General features: G+C 35.1%; 3 protein-coding genes across 4 annotated transcripts; 2 read left to right on the forward strand and 1 right to left on the reverse strand.

Moving 5' to 3' along the window:
* Nucleotides 1–1,779: 1,779 nt before the first annotated feature.
* Nucleotides 1,780–9,004, forward strand: LOC131939266 (uncharacterized). The gene is made up of 7 exons (XM_059297469.1): nucleotides 1,780–2,027; nucleotides 2,646–2,916; nucleotides 3,576–3,660; nucleotides 4,276–4,413; nucleotides 6,471–6,728; nucleotides 6,938–7,013; nucleotides 8,513–9,004. The coding sequence occupies exons 1-7, from the start codon at nucleotides 2,008–2,010 to the stop codon at nucleotides 8,991–8,993; spliced, it is 1,329 nt and encodes a 442-aa protein (XP_059153452.1). The 5' UTR covers nucleotides 1,780–2,007; the 3' UTR covers nucleotides 8,994–9,004.
* Nucleotides 9,005–13,122: 4,118 nt separating this feature from the next.
* On the forward strand, nucleotides 13,123–18,765 carry LOC131939284 (transcription elongation factor, mitochondrial). Of its 2 annotated transcripts, none has more exons than XM_059297498.1 (5): nucleotides 13,123–13,419; nucleotides 14,521–14,651; nucleotides 16,291–16,543; nucleotides 17,434–17,583; nucleotides 18,221–18,765. In XM_059297498.1, exons 1-5 carry the CDS (start codon nucleotides 13,306–13,308, stop codon nucleotides 18,647–18,649), a joined length of 1,077 nt encoding a protein of 358 aa, XP_059153481.1. In that variant the 5' UTR covers nucleotides 13,123–13,305; the 3' UTR covers nucleotides 18,650–18,765. The 2 variants fall into 2 exon arrangements, with proteins under 2 accessions (XP_059153481.1, XP_059153482.1); XM_059297499.1 differs by lacking the exon at nucleotides 13,123–13,419 and adding an exon at nucleotides 13,503–13,583.
* Nucleotides 18,766–19,757: 992 nt separating this feature from the next.
* On the reverse strand, nucleotides 19,758–25,846 carry LOC131939265 (basal body-orientation factor 1). Its single transcript, XM_059297468.1, has 7 exons — nucleotides 25,578–25,846; nucleotides 25,138–25,191; nucleotides 24,949–25,003; nucleotides 23,816–23,960; nucleotides 23,401–23,480; nucleotides 22,542–22,718; nucleotides 19,758–20,499 (listed from the first exon to the last, which is right to left on the reverse strand). The coding sequence occupies exons 1-7, from the start codon at nucleotides 25,718–25,720 to the stop codon at nucleotides 20,227–20,229; spliced, it is 927 nt and encodes a 308-aa protein (XP_059153451.1). The 5' UTR covers nucleotides 25,721–25,846; the 3' UTR covers nucleotides 19,758–20,226.
* Nucleotides 25,847–26,088: the final 242 nt, after the last annotated feature.

The following is a 26,088-nucleotide window of genomic DNA, read 5'->3' on the forward strand; positions in this document are numbered from 1 at the left end:
CGGAGTTTTCAGGTTATGTTTATTATTAAATTTAGGTTTAGTGTTTCAACTATGCCTTAACTTACGTTTACAAAAATGTAATCGATTTTTGTTAATTCCCTAAATCTGCCTTTTGAATTGATTGATTACTTATAGCGTACCAACTACTACTAAATAAAAAGCTTTGTAGTTGTTTTAGTATAATATCTAAACTAAAGGTTTCACGTATAATAATGTAAGACCGGTGAGTAGTATTTTAGAACATACTTGTGCAACAAACCGTATTATTGAGGAATGGCTAATTTTTAGAATCAGGCAAACTGTAGGTACATATATATGTTTATTTATAAATGCTCTTTAATTTAAACTGCCTCAAAACATAATATCTGAGTAAACATTTAAATGTAGCCATGGCTGTATATTGCTGAAACAACTCCTGGTCGATACGGCTAGTAATAAATAAATATATCAAAATCTGAAGGTTTTGAGAAACTGGATTTGAATAAAATACCCCTTCCGGTTATCGGAAACGCTCAAAAGTTGGAAGAAATCTACGTACAGAAGCTAATATTGTATATATGAAATAGTTTCTACCTAACTAAAACTGTACTCAAGATTTTGTGTTTAAATACATACACGCGAAATTGCATAACTCCATTTTCCGACTCAGGGAGGTGTAAAACGTTGATTTTTTGCGCAATTACAATACTTTTTCTAAATTCTGTTTAAACTAAACATTATGCAATTGTACAACATACTTTGAAAATGAATTCAAAGATTAATTTGTTAATAATATTTTGAAAACTACTTGTATAACATTATTTTTTTTATAATAAACCTTAATTGTTTGAATTAAATACGAATGCTCATTTTCAATACTTTTTTTTAAGATTTAATAATTAGTTTGAATAAAACTATATGCAAAGTCATTGCGTAATTGTGTATTTTGTTTTTAATGTTACAACAGTTGTATTGGTCACTGACCTCTACTGTAAAAAATAAACCCACTACTGCTGTGATATATCACTGACCCTTCTATAAAAGGACATAATAGTTGTGACATCAATCACTATATCCCTCTGGTAAATAGCTACAGCTGATGTGATATATAACTAACCCTTCTATAAAAGGACACCATAATTGTGACATCACTCACCGACCCCCTTCTGTAAATAGCTGCTACTTTTGTTATATATCACTAACCCTTCTATAAAAGGACACAATAATTGTGACATCACTCACCGACCCCCTTCTGTAAATAGAAACTGTTGTGATATATTACTGACCCTTCTATAAAAGGACACCATAATTGTGACATCACTCACCGACCCCCTTCTGTAAATAGCTGCTACTTTTGTTATATATCACTGACCCTTCTATAAAAGGACACCATAGTTGTGACATCATTCACTGACCCCCAGTGGAGTAGTGAGGTCGGGTGTCACCAGGTGCGGCACTTAATGGTGTCACCCCCCCCCCCCCACCTCCCAGTAGCGACCTTTCCTCCCGTGGACAATCTTTCAATTTTCGATTTGCACCCCCCCCCCCTTCAAACGTTCTATATATTTTGCTATTTTTTGCCTTAAGTCACCCCCCCCTAAATGGTGTCACCCGGTGCGATCCGCACCCCCCCCCCCTCGCTACGCCTCTGCTGACCCCTCCTGTAAAAACATCCTGCAGACGCCCTTGTGTACCAGCTGAACAGACGAACATTTTCAAGTGCAGAAACTAGAAGTATCGGACATCCGTTTTCCTTTTCTGTAGCCGTGTAGGGTAGTATTTAGACAACAACACACTTTGAAGTTGTTGTTTTTACTTTTTTTAAACTTCGCATTCTATTCGTACACAAGTAAAGTTTTATTTTGTTTTATACTGACTCATAATTTGGTTGGAAAAAAAATGTCACTATCCAATTACTGTTGTTTTTGAGAGCTGCAAAATTTCAAAAATGTATCCATTGTTAATATTTAATTAAAACATACACAATTTTGATGTTTTAATAGTTATATAAGAATAATCAGTGTCTCTATGCAAGGCCATTATTCAAGGTAATGAATTAACGTTTTTTGTTTTAAAATGTTTCATTTATTTTATTTTAATTTCACTCCTTTAGAAATCTTTTTCACACACAATTATTTCACAATGAGTAGACTACTGTATGATTGTATCACCCAGGAAGTTTAACAATGGAATGCCCCCACTCTGATATCATATTCTAAAGTGTGTCAATTACTATTGATAACCCTGAACAGTTCCAAACGGTACTTCTGATTAAAACTAAGTGGACTATTTTTATAGTAATTTATATAGTATATTTCTGTTGCTGGTAGGTGTCGTACAAAATATTCAAACAACAGATAGTTCTAGGTAGTGCAATATGAGTAATTTAACATATTTTATTTGCTGTTATTCTAGTACCAACTTTGTATATAAAAAAAAATAATAAGGTATACAAAGTTGATGTGAGTATACCAATTTTTTAAAGCTTATTACTCTAGTAACTAAATAGCAATTCTAAGATATTCTAACACAGACACATACACACTCACACACACAGACATATATATATATATATATATATATATATATATATATATATATATATATATATATGTATGTATTTATATATGTATTTATATATGTATGCATGTATTGTATCATTTCAGTATGTCGAAGATGCCTTTCGGGAGTCTCTATCTAACGGTTATGTTGTTATTGGTTACAATAATACCAAGTTCTAGATCTTGTAAAAGTAAATCCGGTGGTGCCGCCAACCCCGAAAAACAAGAACCAACGGGTCCCAGCTGTTATGTTATCAGCTATAACAGCAGCTGTTATTTGTTTGGTAACAAAAACATGACTTTCCCAGAGGCTTATACATTCTGTCAACAACATGAAGGAATATTGAGCGAGTTCAGCTACGATTCATTTCTTAAGGTAAACTACATTAAATATATTCTCATGGTGTGGTTTAATAAAAAAATCAATTTGGTTTAACCGTCCAGAAATTAATTCCGTTGTAGAAGTTCGACATTGTCTTATCATTAGTCTATTTTGTTTTGGCAGTTAAATAAAATTACCTTGTTTTGTTTTATCAGATTTGTTGTAATCAACTTTCATAACTTAATTAAATCTTTAATTTTTAAAAATTCTATTCTCAACATAAATGCTCAATAAAACACGTGGTTAGTTATCTTTTTCGTTATTAATTCTAGTGTTGAAAAAGATCCCCTCCAACACACTTGAGTGTATGTGTCAACTGGTTATGCGCCATTGGGGCCATTGACTCCGATTTCAGCCTGCTTTTCTTTTTGTATTTGCTTCAATAGTTTTTGTTCAACCAAGAACAAACTACAAGGCAGCAGTTGTTTTATTTTGGAGTTTTCTTTTCTAGAAGAGGTGCTGCCGAACCTTATCTGCCCTAGGGTTCGAAATCGAGAGATTTCGGTTTAGCAACCATGAACTATACCGACGTTAACCTTTACCTTGGCGACTATATTCAATTCATTTTGCAGTGTACAATTCTTAATAACCGTCTCAAATCGACTACTTGAGTACAGTTTCCTGGATGTTATTTTATTGTATTTTATGACCAGGATAACAACGAAAGCGTCATCCAGGGCGTGTATTGGATTGGTCTCTTGTGGGTCAGCACACTGGACACCTGGGTCTGGGCTAGCGGTGAGTGTATGGCCATCTGATGAACCATGTTGTACTCATGACTTCTTTTTTTAATAGTAGGATAAACTTCTTTTTTAAATCAAAACAGGCTTAAGGACATATAGGGGTCGTCAATAAAAGACATCACACTCTTATGAAGTGGTGGTCGGACAACTAAACAGATTTAATGACATATGGGGGTCGTCCATAAAAAATGTCACACTCTTTGTGGGACTTGAGTTCGAACTTTTGTGACGAAGTGTGTAGACGGGAGGGGAGGGGGGGGGGGGCAGAAAAGTGTGATGCCACACTTTTGCATAATAATAAAAAGTAAAGTTAGAAACTAAATTTTAGCCGTTCTTTTTTTTTCATTTTTTAAGTCTCTTGTTCTAAGTTGTAAAGAAAGTAATATACTTAATGTCGACCGTGCACATTAAGTGTTTTAGAAATAAATTGACGTTTTAAAGAGCAAAAACTGCAATTTTGTGATTGTCGGTTTTTACGAGGGAAGAGGGTGGTTTAAGAAACTATGAGAACGGGGTGATGTCGTTTTTTTTTGGATGACCCCTGAAATAAAAGTAAAATTTTAAAAATCTACCTATAATACCTAATACAGTGTGTGTATTTTTTTTTTAGGGTCCACTTTATCAATCCCAGAACTTCACGTCGAAAACACAACATCACCAGACAGCAACTGTACTACTGTGCAGGCGAATGGTCTGGACGTGTTTCGAACCTCGTGCTCGGAGAAGTACACCCCGGTTTGTAGACTGAGTAGGTATACTTTCTGGATTATAATTTAATTGGTATCGTGGTCATTTTAGACAACTTCATATCAATAAAGGATGGTGTTGTTACTGTATTGTATTGCATTAGTATAATGTATGAAGGTGGGTCGAGTATGTAACCTTTATGTGTTATGTAATATGTGCATGATTCACACGGTAGTCGGGCGATTGCCTAAAAGACACTAGCCCAAATACAATTTTCCAGAACTGATTTATCGAGATAAAGCACAAATGCGATATATTTCCGAAAGAACGTTTGCCCAAATGCGACAAATGCCCGAATGCATGGTTACCAGAATGCCATAGAACTCGAAGGCAGTTTGTCAACAACAAAAAATTGTGATATTATATTAACAAACTCAGTGAAGCTGTTGTTTTATGCATGATGCATATTTGTTTTCAACTGTAATAGTTTCAATCTGTGTTTGAAGTGCTTTCACGCACTGAAATTAAGCCCAGTGGCTGCCACACTGGTTTAAAAGAATTTTCTATTAAACAATAAAGCGAGTAGTTTGGGGTGGTGGGTGGGGGAATAATACTAAGTGTAGGCCTACACCGTGTGATGCCTTTAAAACCATCGTCGTCATTACCCCCCCCCCCTCCACACCAACTCCACCTCACGCTCCTACGCCCACGGTTGCACACAGCACGTGCTTATGTTGCTCACACCAGTAGTGGGTGTGGCTTGTCGAGTGACTCAGGACACTGAAGTGGGATGAAATATCTCCAAGTGGGGAGACTCACGCGAGTTGGACGGCTACATCCGGGGGTTTTTGACCCGTTTAATTATGTCAATGGGACGGGAAAAGGATGGGGATTGATGTATGTTGAATGCGATTAAAGAGTGAAGTTACAGCACTGAATGTAAACACAGTGACAGATATATGTACGCATGGCATGCCCAGCGAATTACGTTGGAATCAGAAATGCTTCCAGTTATCTCTCGGTGGAAGTGGGGGGGGGGGGGGCAGCAGCGTCTGCTGTGCCCCGCCCCATTCGTGGATGAATTAGAAATAATACATAATCTATATCGGAGAAAATAAATACTTTAGTCTATGCCCCCCCCTGGAGATTTAAGATGAACCCCCACCCCACCGCCGTACATTTTGATTCCTCCCTCCCAACCACCGAAGAAAAATTGACTGAAAAAAAAAACAATCTATGTCTGAATCTAGTTTGGATCATCCTTATTTATGCCCCTTCACCAAGGGTTTACCCGCCGTAGTGCCTGACACAAATATTGTTTAGACATTTTATTATTCAATGATGTACACTTCAAACACATGTGACCCTGTGACTTAAAAAATCAATATTTGAGGTCTAAATCTTTAAAGTTTAATAAAATATAATAACATAAAACAAAATTCGATGTGTGCAATCTCAATGTTGTATCACCACCGATTGTCTACAGCTTAATACACACATCAATCGACACATTTAAAAAAGGCATTTTAAAATTATGATTGTAAAATTAAGAATGATGCATGGCGATTAGGACTCTATTTTTTAAAAAAATAAACAATTGACGTGTTACAGTAAATACTGGGGGAAAAAAATTGGCTCAATTTACTGGTATACAAAAATAAATAAAACAACACGAGTTTGTTCACATGAGTTAAATGATGAAACACATAGTTTTGAATCTCATTTAAATTAATTATATATCTTGTGTAATCGCCTGTTGATTTTGACACAAGAAACGGCAGCAGATCAACATTATACATATCTCCCATTTTACTTGTGTACCCAAAGAAATATGGGACGGAGTGGTCTAGCGGTAGAGAGCTGGACTGCTAACTCACGTTAGGGAATGTAAAAGCGGCTGGGCATAGTGCTGACCACACTATCTCTTCATTTGCCGAGGTCACAGAAATAAGTGAACTCTACTTTACTTGCCCCATAGACCGTCACGTTTAAAAGGGAAACTTACCCGAAGCAATAAAACTTAACACTAGTTTGTTCACAAGATTTAAATGATGAAATAATAGTTTTGAATTTGATTAAAACTATCCATTATTCTTATGTAATCGCCTTTTCATTTAGACACAAGAAACTGCAACATAACAACATTGGCAGGACTCAACTGTGTTGGTCCCACAAAAGAAAGTAGTTCTAGTACTAGCAGCAGCTCTGTAGATCCAATCCCGGAGGATCCAACGATAGGAATCCATGAGGGTCCAACGATTGGTATCTATGACTGTGGTCCTAACGCCCCACCCAATAGCACTGGAACTGTGAGAGACAAGGCTAAATTCGTCGTCTCGGATGAATGCGTTAACGATAAGAAGTGTGACGGGAAACGTAAGAATATTTATGTAGCTTAACAAAACACTTGCAATTTTAAATGACGTTGAGTTTTGATGATATATAAATATTAATAATCTTAGAAATCTTTACATAGTTGTAGCATATTTTTTTTTTTATATTTTAGTTCCAATTTAATTGAATTTCCCAAAATGTAACCGTTTTTTTAAATGTTTCTCAAGCAAATTTTAAAACTACAATTTCAGATTTTATTTTGATCATCTGCATAGCATCAGCATTGGGGATTTCAGTCATCGCCAACGTTGCTCTTATTTGTAAACTGTACGTAAAATATACATTTCTGTTCTAATATGGTTTTGGGAGAGCGTGGCCTAAGCGGTAGAGCGGTAGACTTCTAACCCGTATATAATTGAACTGGCAAAAAGCATATTTCTTCTATATATTTTCAACATGATCCCTTCCAACACTAAATATTAAGAACGAAGAAGAAGAAGAAGAGTCACCCCCTAAATGGTGTAAACCGGTGCGGTCCGCAATCCCGCACCCGCCTCTCGACGCCTCTGAGCAGACTTTAATACATCATATCAAATGTCGCCATTTGCATTGATTTAGCTAGGTCTAAGAAGACAGTCGTTTTAAACAGTGGCGTCACTAGGTTGGGTGTCACCCGGTGCGATATCTGCGAGTTTCACCCCACCTTCTCACAAAATCTAGCATTTTTAGTCCGGTGTCCCTAGGGAGATTAAATTTTATTTTTTATTTTAACTGGATAAAAAAAAATGTTTGAACTGTAAAGTTGAAGATTTTTGGCCTGGTCCAGAGTTTCTTCCAGGCATCTCTCGCCACCCCCCCCCCCCCTCCCCCCGAACGAAATGAAATTTATATAGAAAAAAAAATATATTTAACAGTGTCTGCCACCTAAAAAAGTCTGCCGCCCCCCCCCCCTCCCCCCGAAAATAAATTTCAAGTGCCCCCCAGGAGAAAAAAGTCTGGAAGAAACACTGGCCTGGTGTCAACCCTAAATAGTGTCACTCGGTCCTAACTGCACCCACCCACCGCCTTGTGACGCCAATGGTTTAAATATAATTGAGCAAAAATAATAAAGACACAATATCAAGTTTCTATCTTTATAAATTATAAACATATGACGTGGTTCATGTGTGAAAATGCCCTCCTTTTTTTGTGACAACCCAAACAAACTCAATTTAGACATTGTATTAAAACATTTTATAATACAGTTACAGTCAGAGGCGTAGCGATGGGGGGGGGGGGGCAGGGGGTACATATGTCCCCGGGCGCCGACCTTAAGGGGTGCCAAAATGGGTTGTAAAAACAAATTAAAATGTTATTTTAGCTGCATTTTTGCATTATAAATATTTGGGGGGGGGGGGGGGGGGGTGCAAATCGAAAGTTTGAGGGGGTGGGTGCAAATCGAAAGTTTCAGGGGGGGGGTGCAAATTGAAAATTTGCTCCAGAGGGGGGCGCCAAATTGAAAGTTTGTCCCCGGGCGCCGGGAAGGGTCGCTACGCCTCTGGTTATAGTCAGTGTTTCTTCCAGACTTTTTTTCTCCGGGGGGGCACTTGAAATTTTCGGGGGGGGGCGGTAAACTTTCTTCGGGGGGGGGCGGACACTGTTAAAAGTATATATTTTCTATATAAATTATATAAATTTCATTTCGTTCGGGGGGGCGGTAAAAAATTTTCGGGGGGGCAAAGCCCCCCCGAAGAGATGCCTGGAAGAAACTCTGGTTATAGTTTAAAGCTACTTGCAACTAGCTTATATCAATTTCTTTAAATGCTTTATTTTTTTTTTCTCGACAGCTGTTTCCGTAAAGGTAAGCACTTCTTCAGGGACAAGAGTTCCTTCCACTCACGCTCCGAACCCAACGTCAAAACGGATTCGATTCTGGTGTATTCTAGATGCGACAACAACGACAACTCAGCCCTTCCGGTCTTTCCCGCAACCATTCAGGAAAAACCCGAACAGGACCTCTACGCCAATGACGAAGATGAAAACCGCTATTCGGATATTCCCGGTGACGTTTACTCCAACACTGTTTCACCAAATTCTGAATTCCCAAAAACTTTTAAGGGCCTAGAAATAAATGTTAGTCATTTAGCGGACGAGCAAAGAAATAAGAAACCGCATCTTGGAGTTAGCCTGCTAGAAAAGGAAGGGAAGCTTAACACCAGTGACAATGAAACATACTCTCATCTCAATCACAACAGCACTGGCAATTTGTCGCAGAGAGGCTATACAGAGAACGTCTATGGTGACGAAAGCGTTACAGAACTCAACTAGCCTCACTTTGGTGGAGGTGTGGGGGGGGGGGGGGGGGGGGGGGCTCCCATTCAAAAAGTTCAAGCTGTGTTGCCCGTATGGAGACAAAGCATACACTACAGCAAGGGTCTCCAAACTACGGCCCGCGGGCCCTCTCATCCGGCCCGCGGAGATCTTTTTGTCCACGGAGAAAACGTTTGTTGGTGATGGCTGAGGAACTTTGCCCAGAAAAATCACGACATGTCTGGAAGAAACTGGCCACCGAACTGAAATTTGATAGTTAATGCGGCCTTCGGACTGAAAAGTTTGGAGACCCCTGCACTACAGGCATGAAACAAGAGTACAGAGACTAACAGAAACTTGCAGACAGCGTTTCTTTCTGTACTTTTTCTTCAAAGGGAATTGTTGGATCTTAAAACTTCTGGTGGGGGGGGGGGGGGGGTGATTGAAACTTTAATGTTTTTTTTTTATTTTGTCCAGGGAGTAGGGGGGTGGTAGTGGCCTCCATCGAAGAGATGCCTGAAAGAAACACTGCATGAATCCATATTCTATACTTTGATTAAATGCATTTAATGTTTTAAATAACATGACGATACTTTATTCCCAATGTGTAACTGAAAATTGCTGACCTGTTTGCTGTCCAGTTTAGTGTTTTTGAGATGTTGTTAGCACCAGTCGTTTGTATTTGTAGGCATTATTGTGTTTATTATTGTTTTACATGCCATTAGTCTCTGTGTTAGAGTTTCTTTGTCTGTAATTTTTCTAACAGTAAATAAACATTTTTGTGAAACATATGACTTGGTTACTACTTTAGTACCTCAAACAAACACCATAAATCAAATAATTACATGGCTGATACACGGAGAGTGGCACAAACTACTACATGCTTTCGTTAACGGATGCCTGCGTCGCATATTGAGCATCAGGTAGTGGCCAACACCTAACTATGACAAAAAAAATAATAATGTCGATGATGATGATGATGTAGCCGATACATCATACAACATAAAACGCAGCTGCTAAATGTCAAGCTATATATATACATTTTTAATTTCTGCTATTTAGTTTATAAATCACTATAAATGTTTACTTCATAGATTTACATCCCAGGATGGTCTCTGCGGAGGCGTGACAAGTTTACCATAAATGAATAAACTGCATAACCTATATAATATATTATTGTACATATATATATATATATATATATATATATATATATATATATATATATATATATATATATATATATATATATATATATATATATATATATATATACATGTAATTTGCTAGTACGAGGAAGTTAAACCAACCCACTATCTCAATAGTATGAAACATTACAAGTAACTCTCTAGTGTAAACACCCACGCATTACAACCATTCGCAGAGGTAAACAGGCAAAATCGAGGCGGGTCCACAGGAAATAAATTCGATAGGCCCCAGTAACCGTGCTGGAATAATCCTATAGGGGTTCAGTTATTTTTTTTTTTTTTAAATAATGCGCTGGTTTTTCTTCAATTTAATATTTTCATAGCAGAGCGTAAAATTCATGCTTTGATGGAGAAGAAAAAACATTTACATTTAAATTTTTAATCTGGGGTGGTGGCTCCTTTTTAAAAATCTCCCTAAAATTAGAGCTTAGTTTACAATATGAAGACCTAAATTTCGCCCTCGGCTCACAGGGTAAACATGTAGGATGAGCCAGAATAATGATAACTACTGTAATAAAAAATTAATTGAAAGGTATTACATGAGAGAGCCTCTATGATTCTCTACTATAGCACAAGAAATGTCTCTTTTACTGTTCCTACGCACATTGCCTAAATCAGCAGAATTTTTTGTCTTCCCTTCCTACATTTTAAATAACATAGATGTTGAAATTATATAGAAAATATATACTGTAAACACTGTTGCGCCCCCCCCCCCCCCCCCACCCCCCATCCCGGGTTCAGAGTTTCTTCCTCACCCAAACAATGGAATTTCTATAGAAAAATACATTCTTTTAACAGTGTCTGCCCCCCCCCCTGGAGAAAACAAAGTCTGGAATTAACACTGCACTCACCCGGGTAGCTTTATGTGAACCACCCAACCCTTCCACACCTCCGCGAGTAGGAAAAAATGCCCCCCCCCCCCCCACCAAAGAAACCTTATATGTAGCTTGCATCAAAGTAAATATGAGTGGAAAACATTACTTTTTGCCTAGTGTGATCCTAGACACCACGAGTGAGTCTGTGCTTCCCACCTAGACGTACAACGGGTCACATGCTAGCCTATTTAACGTTGTAGCCTATTTATGTTTATCGTGGCCCATGTGTAAACTTTATAAAACTTTATAATATCTACATAGGCCTATATATATATATATATATATATATATATATATATATATATATATATATATATATATATATATATATATATATATATATATATATATATATAGTTGCAATTGGTGTTACCCCCCCCCCCCTCCCATTTAGCCTATTAAATGGCATCGATTTGTGCACACATTATATAAATCCACCTACTGATTAATGCAAACAAGCATTGTTTTCATTGTAAATTATTAGACTTTAGTGTCACCCCCCCCCTCCTTTAGCCTATTAAATGGCATCGATTTGTGCACACATTATATAAATCCACTTACTGATTAATGCAAACAAGCATTGTTTTCATTGTAAATTATTAGACTTTAGTGTCACCCCCCCCTCCTTTGTCGTTGATTGACTTGTTATTTAAAAGACTCAACAAAACCTTTTTTACTTTGTACATTTCAAATAGGTCTCCCGCCCCCCACCCCCATCGCCCCACTCCTGGGTGATAGTTTTAAAATGTGCACAGGTAATGGTAAAGATGTTTGTGTATAGTCACTTACTAATACATATGGATTAATTCAAATTAATCACTGAACTGGCAAAAAGCATACCTCTTCTGTATTTTTTACATATTTTTCGCCATTGTGTCACCCCCCCCCCCGTAAGGCTAAGTCAACTAAGTGAAAGTATAACTTTAGTTTGTTTTGTTGAAATAGCATAATTTTAATAAAACCCTTCACAATATAAAAACAACAATAAAGAGTTTATCGAAACGAAATCTAAATATACACTTTCGTTTTTCAAGTTCGTTACCTAGGCCTAAGCTCAGTTAACAGTTAGTTAGTAAGTAGGCCTAACTAATCTCATTTACAGAAACAAAACTACATATTAAAGTATTAGAATCTAGTAATTCTAGATGTATAGGCCTATAATATTATTAGATTTATAACTGGATTTTAACAGACCAAGCAGTAAAAAAATATCAATTTGATTCAGATTCATCATTCATGATTCAGAGTTAGTCTTTAACTTAGGTTGTAGCATTCAAAATTAATTTTTGAGTATTTAATCTTAAAATCATATGAGTTAGTTAGAGGAAGGATTAAGAATTCCATTGGTACCAAATTTATATTTCTAGCTTCAACAGGAGAGGAGAAATAATTTTTTTTCTGTTTAAAATGTATGGTCTTATATAATCTCTGTAAAAAATGAAACTAGTGGGAAACAAAAATGAAAATTTTATAAAATATGTTTGCAAAACATTTTTGAATTCTAATGATAAATTATGAATCAGGGGTGTTTCCTTTATGTAAATTTGCATTAATAATTGTGCAGGCTTGTTTCTGTTTGATGTTATGCTTTATTTTTAAAAATGTACATTTTTACTATGACTAATTATATAGGAAAAAACAACATGACTGATAAAGGTCCAAATCTTTAAAAATTCATAAAAAATGTATTTGTAAAATTCTATCCCAATTTCTTTATAAAATAAGAACCACAAGTGGTTTATTTAACTGATTTTGCATAGTTTTGTGTGCAGGCAAGTGTTTATATATTAAAATAAAGTTGATTTAGAGCATATATTGTTTTCAAATCAATTTTTTTATAGGCAAAAATGAAAGAAAATCAAAAGTAATTGCATTAGGCTATAGCTGAACCTCAGTAGATTTTGAAAATGTAGTTGCTTTGTGTATTGGAAATTAATAAGATATTAATTTAAAATTAATAAGAGACAGTGGTAAAAACAAAATTTGAAAAATCAGTCAAGAGCTCTGGGCAGGTTTTTGTATGAAAATTATCTCCCTTTGTTCTAATGCTACATACTACTTTAACTTAAAGAAAAGATCAGTCAGAGACTGGCTGATGTGAGGTCTGATGTAACCGATATCCTGATGAGAAGTTGATGAACCTGAACCACCACTGACCAATACGCAGTACACACCACTGTCAAATTGAAATTAAATTGAAAGTTAAAGAACATTGACCTGTTACTTGTGCCCACGAGAGACTTATAAATGATGCAGCTTTCAATGTCATTTTCTAAACTTAACCATTTCAAAATCCAAACGAGGAAAATTCGTCATTATCTGTCTGAGTTGAAGCAGCTCTGTGCAGGAGGAACAACACAGGTAATTGAAAACGAAGACACTTTATTTAATATTTATGAATAATAGGCCTAAACAGTCTATTTTTGTATTATTTTCTTCGAAGTGACTACAGTGCACTACACGTCTTGCAGAGCGTGGCCCCTAAGGAATAGACTACGCGTCTTGCAAGTTGGATTTGCCATATCGTAATTGAAAATGCTTACTTTTTACTTCTCTATCACATCCAGTGTGGTTGAGTCAACAGTGTGCCAGCTGTAAACTGTAGTTCTTAGACCCGGAGTTCCCAGTTCGAACCCGGGGTTAGCTCGGCCAGTACTATTTTTTAATACATTTTTTCATATTGAAAATATGACGTAGACTATGATTCTTTTTTTTTTTTTTTTGTAAAGTTTCCAAGCATCGTCACTGGCGTGATTGCTTGCTTGCCTTACGTTTACTATCCCGTGAGTGGAAAAACCCACCACGGCCCACGGTTGGCGAGATCACTGTGAGTTCAGCAGGCCTAAAGCATACGTCATAGAATGAACACAAGTTCGCGAGATCATCTGTCTTCACTTCTCTCTTCCTCAAGCAAATTGAAATATTTTTTTTAAGTTCACATAGGATAAATAATATAGACTTAGATCTATTATCACGCATGCTAGATAGCTAGGCCTAAAGGTTAACGTATTGACACTACACTGTATTGTTTTTTTACAAGTGCTAGACTCTTTGGTCTTGAAATAATAATAAATACACTTAAACTCGATCTAGATCTATGTCAACATTAAATTGTTACCATGAAAAAAAAAATCGGGCAGTCATGATACTGATATCTGTTGTTTTTTAGATCGCGTGCCACCTAGGGTAAAGATTAAGCGTAACGCGGTGCGAGCTGCGCAAAGGCGGCCTTACGCGTAACGCGCCGTGCAAATGTGGCCTATTTTCTTAGATTTGTATTTTATTTTACTTTCTGAGGGACAAAAAAGTTAGCCTATAGGCCTAAGTTTTGATTAGGGCCTAGGCCTAGACTTTTACTCTTTTTTTTTTCTGTTTTTAAAAATATTCTGCATGACCATGTCATTAAGGCGCCTAATCATTTAATTGGGCCTGCAAAAAATCTATTTTTATTATTTATTGCAGCATTGCAGATTACTGTGTAATCTTACAACCCCTGAACAATCCAAACAATCAGAGACCAAACTTAACCTAACTGATGAAGAGAGGAAAAAGATATTACACAACTTGAACACACTGACAAATGAAGATATGAGGTAAGATGCTCTTGTTTATGTACTATAATTAACATTTCTGAAAAAAACTTAATTTGGGTGTTTCTTGGTCTACCTCATTTTATTTTGCCCTGGCAGGACCTATCATCGTGACCAGCAAAACATGATAATATTTAGTTTTGCTAGTCACAGTTTCTGCTGGTGTTGCCATTACCACTTCTTTTTCTTTGGAATACTTTAAGAGAAGTGCTTTGCTGTTGTATTTCTTACTTGGTGTAGTGCTGTTGGATCCGAAGTATTCTTACAAGGCATGTGGGACAAGAATAAAGTAAAAATTAGATACTTCACGTTAGATTTTTCTCAGACATTCTTGTTCTTCATATGTATTATTTTATTGGATACATTTGCTACCACAGTGGAAGGAAAAATCTGGTTGAAAAGTTAAGTCCATTAATGTACCGAATGTAAATTTGGTCTTGAAGTAACTGACAACTTATGGCAATAATTTGATTGACATTGGCTCCTGGGACTTCACTCACACTTTACATAACACAATTGTTTCCTAGCAGCTAAAGATGGTATGGGGGTTGTCCCACACCTCAGCATTGCATACTTTGATTAAAGACACACCAGCACATTTGGAAGATTTTCAAAAGGTGACTGAGCAAGAAGTTTATTCCCTGCATTATTGTGGCATTAGCTGGTTGGCAAATACTGCTGCCCACCAAAGGGGCGCTTGACATTAATATTGTCATACAGTGTTACGCAGGTGGGCTAAACATTTATTATTCTATGAATTGCTATGTTGCTGAAGTTGAAAACAGGAATTAAAGTTAAAAAACCCTGCAACAAAATCAATTGATTGTGTGAAAGAGTGTATGAGGAATATGTTCTGTATGGCAAGTATGTCATTTATAATTAGTGTAGCTAAACCCATTGAACAACATAAGGAGAAATACCAGTGTTCCAAGCCTGTGCTACCATACTATGTAACTAAACCCATTGAATAGTATTAGGAGAAATACCAGTGTGCCGAGCCTATGTTGTTATAACCTTTTGCAAGAGCCTGCTAAGGCCTATCATATATGGATATGTTGGAAAGTTTTAAATTGCTGAATCCATACCTGAGCTGCTGCTAATAGACTGACTTAAGGTTGAATTCTGTTCTTAAGATAGATTTAGGTTATGCTGGAGAGGTGTTAAAAATGTGGGGAAAACAAGCAAAGTTCATTTTTAGATGTGCTAATGGAATATCAGGCAGAAAGTTTTTATTTTAGTTGATAGGTTGTTTGTTAAATCACAACTGAATTTGACTTTGATAAATGCAGCTCCTTACCTGGACCTGTATTTTTAAAAACCAAGGGTGCTGAAGTTTATAAAATCATCAGTTTGCTTTATTCTCTAGGAAAAGTACGTTTAGCTGACTGTGATTTGATCATTGATCAATTTTAAGGAGTTATCTGTTTGGTTAAGCTTACTTTGATAGCTACAACACACAACAGACTGGTCATTTTCATTTTATCCTTGCAGACTGTATACATTTCAAGAAATTGGTGGTGTTGAAAAAAAGTGAAGAAGAAGAAACAATTAAGGGAAATGATATTTCACTTGAAAAAATAAATTTCAAAAAATAGACTTTTCCAGTTTTGTCTAACAATGTTACATTTTTTTCTAATTTTAGGGATCGTCAGCATATCCCTTTTTCATTCTGTACCAATATTTGCCAGTACAGGGAAGCCAAAGGTACCATCTCTTCTATAGAAGAACTCATGAATATAAAAGGAATTCGTGAGCTTAGGTTAAAGCAAATCTGTGAAAAGTTGATGGCAGAGCCTGACTTGTCTGAAAAGAAACGCAAACCTGCAGCTGAATCATCACAAACCATGAAAATTGAAAACCATTTTCATCCTAAGTTGATTCTTCAAGACTTAAAGGTCAGTTATTTTGGTTGAGTGATTCCAAATTAAAAATGTAAATACATTTATATTATTTTAAAGTCAGAGACAACACCACCTAAAGATTTAGGCATACACTAGAAATTATTTTTATGTATAACATCTTCAACTATATATTTTAAATACTTTTTATTCTTCAGTAAAGACCTTATGTTACTTTTTTATTCTATGAGGGTTTTTATAATACTTTGCATCCCCTTATATTTAAAAATGTTGTTACTTCCTCCAGCTGTTGGGTGTTATTCATGAGCCAAATGGGGCCCAGTTTTCTAATGAAATTAGTTCTAAAATTAAACTAATAGTTCTGATCAAACTTTTCTTAAAGAATAAAACAAATGCTAATAATAATTAAATTTTAATTATATGTGGGACGGCATAGCCTAATGGTAGAGCGCTAGACTGGTACCCCAAAGTCTCGAGTTCGAATCCGGGTTCAAGTTAGTGGAAAGTCCCTGAGACCACCCAACTCTGATGGATACCTAACTTACATTAGGGAAAGTAAAGATGGCTGGGCATAGTGCTGACCACATTACCCCTTTATATGCGAAGGTCAAGAAACTTACGAACTCCACTTCATCTGCCCAATGGATCGTTAGGTCTAAAGAGGAATCCTCGCTTATTAATAGCACGTTTTCAAGCCTTCCTGTGTAATTTTATCCCATATTTATCAGTGTTAAAGCATGCAACCAGTTACATAATCAAGCAATTATTATTTTTTTTTTATTTCAGCATATTCCCTTTTTTTATTGGATGTTTTGCTACTGACTTTATCCCCAAAAAAATATAATTGATAATTAAATTCAAATTTAATTAAAATTTAAGGAACACAAATATTATACCACGTCTTGACTTTCTTTTCTCTCCCATAGAGCCTTACCAATGTGACCAGTGTAGAAGTCTGCTTAGATTCTGTTCACTATGCTACCATGACCAGGGATCTTGAGCTGACTCAATGGGGTCATTTTTTCTTTCCCAGCTCAAACTTGTATAAACACCCACCTACAGACATTTTTTTAGAGGTAGGACCCTAGGTTTATTTCTGATCTCAAAATTGTATAGACACCTACCTACCTACAGACATTTTTTTAGAGGTAGGACCCTAGGTTTGTTTTCTGATCTTAAAATTGTATAGACACCTAACTACAGGAAATGGACATATTTTTTTCTGATCACAAACTACTATAGTTACCCATTTACAGACAATGCTTTTTACAGGTATGACCTTATGTTTTTCACAATCGCAGAATTTTATAATCTCCCTGTTTACAGTTACAAAATTAATACTTAGAAATCAGGTAAAGTTATAAGTTTTATCAAGACTGACATTTAGGGCACCCAACTTAAGACAATAGTTATGTCTTAGTAATGCTGAAAATGTCATTGATTAGGAATCAAGAACTTGTGGAAAATGTTAGCTTCTGTTGTTTTACTTTATTAATAAATTTATAGTTACCAAAACTTAGACCCAAATATCATGTAGGAACTTGTATGTAATAATATGCAAAAAAATAAAAATGTAAACAAATGCCCTGTATTATATTTTGCTCTTTGCATATATTAATTTTGTAACTGTCTTTCTTTAAAATAACATTGTATAATTTGTTAAATAACATTGTTACAATTCACCAATAAATTAAATCTTTGTTTCCCTAACAGGCTATGGAGATAGTTGACAAACTACCTGTATCAAATATTTACCTGTTTGAAAGCCGGATGTACAAACAAGCTTCAAATTCCAACATCCAGTTTCGTTTATTCATCGGTCAGATGCAGATGGCACTACAGACTTTGATCAACAAGGACATAAAAACCAGCGGGCAGCACAAAGTATTCTACGCCAGCAACACCTTCGTTTCTAAAATATTTGACTTGGTCGTTGGTGGTGAGCGAATCAGTGGCCAGCACATCGTGAAGAAAATTGAGGATGAACAGTACACCGAGCAGGTTCATATTCCCTCACATCTTTGGAAGAGGTACAGGGAACTTGATTTGCCTCTCAGCCAAGAAAGATACTGCAAATGTTTTTTGCTGTCCTTGGCTTTTTGTCAAAGTTTTTTGTTGCCTTTAAATCGTGAAGAAAATTGAACCAATAATTGTTACCTTTAAAATAAGGTTTAGTTTGTGTAGCAATGATTTAAAATCTTTTGATATAAACTAATGTATCATACATAATACATTTCAATTAAATATTGTTTTAAGATTTCCAACAGAGTCCTTTTTTTTCTGAATAAGCTTGAGTGTTTTCTATTTTTTAAATTCAAAATCTGAATCATTTATATTGGGTGTCCTGCTTTTGCAACAGCCATAGATTTTAGAACTTTTAACTTTCTAGTGCACACAGATCAACTTTGACAGACATGTGTAAATGTCATTGTACCCCCCCCCCCCCCCAATGATCTGGACGTCACAGAAATATGTTAGTTCTCATAAAACTTACTTCTAATATACAAATTGCATTACATTTACTCAATATCAGTAACCTGCTATTTGATTAATAAATAAATAAAACATTTTAAAAGGATACCCCTATGATAAGTGAATGCTTATTTTAATGAATTCTACTTCTATGTCAACCAGAAACTGCCCAGTATACCATATACTAAATATATTTTGATGTTAAAGGAAAAGTTGAATAAGCTTTATTTTGTTAGAAAAAAGCAGCATTGGTTATTGCAGTGATTCACCTTTTTAAAATATTGTTCTGAATACTGCGACTTAACAGTAACCTTTTTTCTCGGCTGAGTGATTTATTGCTGGAGTGTTGCATGCTTCTTATAGAGTTTAACACAAAAATATTTGAAGACGTAGCTGTGTGGTATCCACTTCCTTTAGAATGAATTACTTAAAAGTGGAAAATAAAACACATTTGGCAAAAAACTACATTTTAAACTAATTAAAATGCACTGAAAATAAGACTAATTTGTTTCCTTTGAAAAAAGCAAATTACTTTGTTTAGTTTTCTTATATTTTCTTATTCTCAGTGCATTTAAAAGCTTATTGTTAAACAGGGTGTTCTATATATTTATTTTGTAAATTGCATTCTTGGTATGACTCAGGCAAATTATACTTTTTACCTGAGCACTTTGGCACTCAGTGAATTAGTGATGCATTTATTGAATATAAATAGGCACAAAGATTACGATAATCATTGAATATTTAAATGCAAACCAAATAACATAAGATTATTGCATATTTTAATAAGTATACTTTTAATCCTGTTACATTTATAAAAAAACAATTTCTCACATCAAGTTTACATCACACTTGTAAAAATATGTACACTAATAGTTATCCCTACAAATTACTGTCTTATTACTATGTTTTTTGCATTGTAACTGCCTCTTTTAAAATACAGTGATGACTTTTGTATCTATGTTAAATACAACTGTTACTTTTCTAACTAACTGCCGCTGTTGAATATAACTAGTCATCCACTAACTGACCGCCGCTGTTAAATACAACTGCTCATCCACTAACTGACCGCCGCTGTTAAATACAACTGCTCATCAACTACCTGACCGCAGCTGTTAAATACAACTGCTCATCAACTAACTGACTGCCGCTATTAAATACAACTGGCCATCCTCTAACTGACCGCTGCTGTTGCATACAAATGCTCATCCTCTAACTGACTGCCGCTATTAAATACAACTGGCCATCCTCTAACTGACCGCTGCTGTTGCATACAAATGCTCATCTTCTAACTGACTCTCCTCTAAAGGCTTGAAAGACTTCTTCTGTCTGGCTTCTCTAAGTTTCTTCAAATCATGAGCATAGTTTTGTTCCCTCAGGAGCTGGCGCTTCTGGTCTTCCAGGGTCTGCTGATGCTCGTTTAAAGCACGGGTCATCTTGATCAGTTCCATCAGCTCGTGGCGCAGCTGCCTGTTCTCTAATTTTATTTTGTTGGTGTGTTCAGAAAGACACTGAACTGCCTCCTGTAAAGCAAAAATAAATTATTGAATAGCTCAAATTGTAGCTGTTCTCTTAATTTTGGGATGGAGTGGTCTAGAAGTAGAGAGCTGGACTGCTAACCTGTAAGTCTCGAGTTCGAATCCGGGTTCAAGTCAGCAGACCGTCCCTGAGTCCACCGAACTCTGATGGGTACCTAACTCACGTTAGGGAAAGTAAAGGCGGCTGGGCATAGTGCTGACCACACTATCTCTTCATATGCCGAGGTCACAGAAACAAGTGAACTCTACTTCACTTGCCCCATAGACCGTCAGGTTTGAAAGGGAAACTTAACTACTTTTACTTTACTCTCTTAATTTTATTTTGTTAGTTGGTTTTGACTGACTGTACTGCCTCCTGTAAAGCAAAAATAGATTATCAAATAGCTCAAATTGTAGCGGTTCTCTTAATTTTATTTTGTGGTGTGTTCTGACAGACACCGAACTGCCTTCTGCAAATCAAAAATAAATTTTCAAATTAATTTTAATGAAGGTGGCGCTGAGTGGGTCACAAGTGGCAAAAAGCAAGCACAACTGTGACACATCAGGCGCATGAATGGAGGCAGACCTGGTGGCAGATTCTGTTAGAAGAACTAAAGACAGCAGGGACATCTTAGAAAACTGCAAAATATACAGCCTGGGATTGAACACAATGGTAAATTATGGTAGAGGTCCTATGGTACTCATGAAGTAAAGAGGACTAAATCAAGAGTCACTACTTCATATCCTCACTCATAAAAGTGGAGATGAAAAAAAGTACATCCCAATTTACAGTAAGTTGAACAAGCAATTAAATATTCAATTTCAAAACCAGCCTATTTTCCTAGTCAAATATCCATTAAAAATAATAATAGAGTGGGCTCAAGGACAATCTCAACATCAATTGTAACTCAACCTGTATTTAAAAAATATTGTCCCGACTTTGAAATACAGTATGCCAGGAGAAAGAAGAAGAGGAAGGCAAGGACATTAAGGATTGGAAGGGGTTGCCAGGCTTAGAACTAATCAGAGCAGCGGATGAACTAGATGGATTGCGGAGAATTATATTGTCAACTGTGGCTCCCCAATGACCCCCAATAAAGGGTTAAGGGATGATAATAATCAGTGGCGGAACTTGAAAAAAATGGCCACCCCGCAAAAAAATTTTTTAGCCCCCCCCCACCCAGATATATATATATATATATATAGATTTTTTTTTCAATTAAAACAAATTACTAGATCTACATCATGTCATGTGTGTAAGTGCATTAGTGTGTTTTGAGAAAATTCAGTTTCATTTTATCTGCAAGGGGTTCTATGAACATCTATCTTACCAAAAGAATATAAAACATGAAATCTTTGTAGAAGTAATGGTGTCTCGTGTTATGATTATTTTTATGTTTTTTTGTATTCATATTATTAATTTTAAATACATTTCCTTTTTTATACTAGGTCATTCTTTAGTAAGTACTTTATGAAAAAATATTTAGTAAGAGAATTAATTGCTTTTTTATTTGTTTAGTACAAATCTATTTAAAGGAGCTTATGAGCACCCCAATTTGACTATTTAAAAAAGGGAAATAAGTCATGGAAGTGGTTTAAGCGTTTGCTTATCTTTGTTAAGTTTAATTGTAGGAGAAAGAGGACTTGGCTTTCACAGTGGTTTAAAAACAAAGGGAAAAAATATACAACAGTGTGGAGATGGTATCTATAGAATAAAGATAATCAAACCGCAGCTATGGTAATCGTTTTACAAAACAAACATTAAGTAAAAAATTGCAAGAAAATTAGATTTTTTTAACTATATTAAAAACTATTAGGGTCGAACGTGGGCCCCTAAATGACGTGGGCCCCCCCGCATTGCGGGGTCTGGCGGCACTGTAGTTCCGCCCCTGATAATAATGATCCCTAATTTGACTTCACTTATACTTTGCATATTCTTATATATTGACAGAAGTCAGTAATTGATATCAATTAAATACATATTTGAATATCTGATTTAATTGGATGGCGTCATTTATTTAAAAAAAAAATTGTTCCAATAGGCTTACCTGGTTGGCTTTCTTTTCAAGACACTGAACTCGTTCTTCTGAGCTTTGCTGGAATTCTTTTTTTTCTCGTAGGAAGTCAGACTTCATCTGCTGGATGCATTTGGTGTGGTGCCTTCTCATTTTGACCACTTCCTCTTCCAATTCTTTTATTCTGTTCAGTTGATCTGCTTGTAGGTCCTTAATAGACAGCAAGTGAAAATTTTCTTTACATCTTGGATTTGGTTTAATTACAACTATAAAATATTTTTCTTCTGTTTGATAATAATTAAATAACTGTTAATAGCTACTGAGGTGTTTCTTCAACAGTACAAATAACGTTACTAACAAAATTTATGCTAATGGCAATCAATAATTGTTAAAATGAACATCCTATAATGCTTTAAATTTTGAGCTAAAAATAAGGATCAATTATCCTTTCTGAAACAACTTAAACTTGTATAAATTATGGTGAAAAATAAAAAAAAAAAAATATATCCCTTACGCCATTGTTATTGTAAAAGTAAATTATGTTAACATAGAGGTTCATATTTCCTAATAAGGATTCTCAATGTCTTAGTGAAGATAATCTGGTAGGGTAAGGTGCCAGGAAGTAGAAGGTGAGGGAGACAATGAAGGAAATGGCTGAATGACATCAAGGAATGGATCAGTTTGTCATTCGCAGAATCACTAAGAGCAGCAGAGAACAAAGACGAAGCATTATGAGCAGGTCAACAATGGTGCCCCAATGGGATAGATAGAGTTAGTATGCTAAATTTTTTTCAAGTGTCAAACTCTTCAGTCTACTTATACTAATTGTGATGTGTCTTACAACTCAGTGTCAAATTAATTTTGTGATTTATTAACAAAAATTGTTACGTGCCTTATACTCTTGTAAGTCATTAATTTCCTGATTTGTTTTTTCCAATAAATGTTGTTTTTCCAAAAGAAGATTTTCTAAATCTGAAATGAATCCAAGTTATAAAACATTTGTTCTATTTTTAGTCATCAATAGAGAAAATAAATATGTAAGTAGGCCTAAACTTTTTTTAAAAACAATTAGATTTATTTATATTATTTATGGAAGATTGAGTACAGCGAAAACTGACTAAAACAAAGTGTATGCCCAGTTTAAAAAAAAAATTGTTTCAATGTGTTTCCTGTGGGTTCATTTTATGGATCAGTCTGAATTTCTTTTTACTATTTGTTCATTTACTATTTTAGTCAGATTTCACTGTTCAAATGTAGGCCTACATGCTACGTAAAATGTTATTTAATTATAACGGCTAGAACTTTACTTCTCTTTTTTTTATCGAATTCTTCTTCCATTTTCTGCTTCTGTAGTTGTAGGTTTCTTATTTCCTGTTTGTTATGGTCGCTTAGGGTTATAATTGTGGTTTGTCTTTTGCTGGTTTTCTTCTCCATGTAGCTCATGTATTCATGCTAAAATAAAAATACTGGATATTAAAGCATTTTAAAAACAAAATAACAAAGGTTTTCCTGTGTTTAATAAGGTTGGATGAGAAGACGTGGTCTGGTGGTAGAGCATGCAACTGATAACCCAAAAAATAGAGGTCAAATCTAGATAAGAATTTGAATAGTGATTGCCAGAATTTTAGAAAAAAAATTAAAACAAATCCTGACCCTAAAAGCAATTTTTAAAAAAGTAATTCCTCTTTAGACCTAGCAATCTATTGGGCATATATGAAGTTGAGTTCATAAGTTTCTGGACCTCAGCATATGAAAGGGATGGTGTGATCAGCACTTTGCCCAGCAGCCTTTACTTTCCCCAATATAAGTCAGGTACCCATCATAGCTGGGTGGACTCAGGGATGCTCTACAGTAACAAGTCCAAACCAGAATCCAAACTATAGTGACCTTCAGGCTAGCAGTCAAATGCTGTGCTATTCTACCACACCATCCCAGCAATGCAGTCAGTTTAAAATAACTGGATAAGACACTCAGTTAATGTATCACTTCTACTTCTTCATTCTTAATTGTAATGTATGTTATGATTTCCTCCAACACAATAAAGTATTTTGTTTCAACCTTTTGTTCACAATATAGACAGTTGACTCTGATTTTAGCCTGCTTGTATTCTGAATTTGTTTAGATACCCTTGCCATCCAAAAACAAACAACAAGAAAACAGTTGTTTGATTTTTGAGTTTTCTCTTCTGCTGTATCCAGCTTCCAAGCATAGTTTAATCAAGAATTGGTGTACTGCTGCTTGTGTATTTACAACAATTAACCAAGTGAAGTTTCTAAGCTTTTTCCTTTATTTGCATCAGGCTTTTTCAGACTTCTCTTAAAGTTCATTTTTTTTTAAATTTATTCATGTACTTTTCTACTTGTTTTTTTTTTTTTTTTAAATTATTTACTTATTTAATATTTATACTTCCTATTTTAATTTTTATCTATTATATACTTACACTTTCAATCCTAATCTTTTGAGCTTCATTTTGCAGCCACTCATTTTCATGCTTTCTAAGAAGGGTTAACGTTAATAACTGGACATTTTGTAATAAAATCAAATTTTAATTATTTTTTTAAACCAAATCATTTTTTTTATAAAAAAATTATTATGATTTAATAATCAGTTTTGATTTTTCAAAGGATACAAATCATCAACCTTGATCTTCGCAGCCTCTAGTTGAAGTGTAACTTTTTCTAATCTGTAAATTAAATGAAAAGGTGGGAACTGCATATTATAGTGGCTAATTTCATTATGTAGGCCTATATACTATAGGCCTATTTGCTATTTGGCTTATTTAATTAATTTGGTGGCAATAATACAGATAATAATGTTATAGATGCATGCAAAGAGTTAATATAAAAATGCTTTGTTTAAGCACTTGGTAAAATAAGCAAAGCTTATGCCATGGTGCTGAAATTGGGTAGGCCTAATAACATCTTACTTTAATACTTATGTAAATGTAACTATATTCAAGCCGCTTGGGCAAGTCTAAGTAAAGAAAAACATAGCACTGAATTATCATTTTGGGTAAGAAGTAACTAATTAATTATTAAAATTAAAAGACCTTTTGTTTTGGCTACTTACTCTGCTTGAAGCAAAATTTCTTTTTCTGAAGGATCGACATTTTTTGGTGTTTCGTTTGAAACGACGGAGCCTTTTTTCCCACTTTTCTTCCCTTTTTTCTTACCACCTTTCTTACCACCTTTTTTCCCTTTTTTGGGAGGCATTATGACATATGAATCTAGATCTAGATTTATATTCTAGACCTATATATTAGTTATAGGCTATAAAATCGGCTATAGCTGGATTCTGAGGTAGAATAAAAATTATTTTACAGAGTTGCCAACCCTTTGTTTATGTTGTAACCATAACAATGAAATATCTGTTTAAGGACTCCATATTTATTAATTCTTAATTCTCAAGGTACAGTCGACATTAGTGGTTTTAGTTCTAAATTTATACATTTTCTGGGAATACAATACATAATTTACTGAAAAGAACATTGTATTTAATGTTATATGTATCCTTGTCTAGTAAAGCAATTAAATACGAAACTGAGGAATTTTGTTTTGAAAGGGAAACCACTATGCACTAA

Source organism: Physella acuta, unplaced genomic scaffold (assembly GCF_028476545.2).
Source record: "Physella acuta isolate Inbredline_101_S28 unplaced genomic scaffold, ASM2847654v3 ptg000272l, whole genome shotgun sequence".
In the NCBI taxonomy this organism is placed as follows: domain Eukaryota; kingdom Metazoa; phylum Mollusca; class Gastropoda; family Physidae; genus Physella; species Physella acuta.

What these genes read in the sequence shown, in the direction of transcription:
- LOC131939266 (XM_059297469.1), top strand. Translation starts at nt 2,008, where the DNA reads ATGCAAGGCCATTATTCAAG. An exon ending in ATGCAAGGCCATTATTCAAG is followed by an intron (nt 2,028 to 2,645) that starts GTAATGAATTAA and finishes GTATCATTTCAG; the next exon opens with TATGTCGAAGATGCCTTTCG. An exon ending in GCTACGATTCATTTCTTAAG is followed by an intron (nt 2,917 to 3,575) that starts GTAAACTACATT and finishes TTTTATGACCAG; the next exon opens with GATAACAACGAAAGCGTCAT.
- LOC131939284 (XM_059297498.1), top strand. Translation starts at nt 13,306, where the DNA reads ATGATGCAGCTTTCAATGTCATTTTCTAAACTTAACCATTTCAAAATC. An exon ending in CTGACAAATGAAGATATGAG is followed by an intron (nt 14,652 to 16,290) that starts GTAAGATGCTCT and finishes TTCTAATTTTAG; the next exon opens with GGATCGTCAGCATATCCCTT. An exon ending in CTACAGACATTTTTTTAGAG is followed by an intron (nt 17,584 to 18,220) that starts GTAGGACCCTAG and finishes TTTCCCTAACAG; the next exon opens with GCTATGGAGATAGTTGACAA.
- LOC131939265 (XM_059297468.1), bottom strand. Translation starts at nt 25,720, where the DNA reads ATGCCTCCCAAAAAAGGGAAAAAAGGTGGTAAGAAAGGTGGTAAGAAA. An exon ending in AAGATCAAGGTTGATGATTT is followed by an intron (nt 25,004 to 25,137) that starts GTATCCTTTGAA and finishes AACCCTTCTTAG; the next exon opens with AAAGCATGAAAATGAGTGGC. An exon ending in ATGACTTACAAGAGTATAAG is followed by an intron (nt 22,719 to 23,400) that starts GCACGTAACAAT and finishes CTGTCTATTAAG; the next exon opens with GACCTACAAGCAGATCAACT.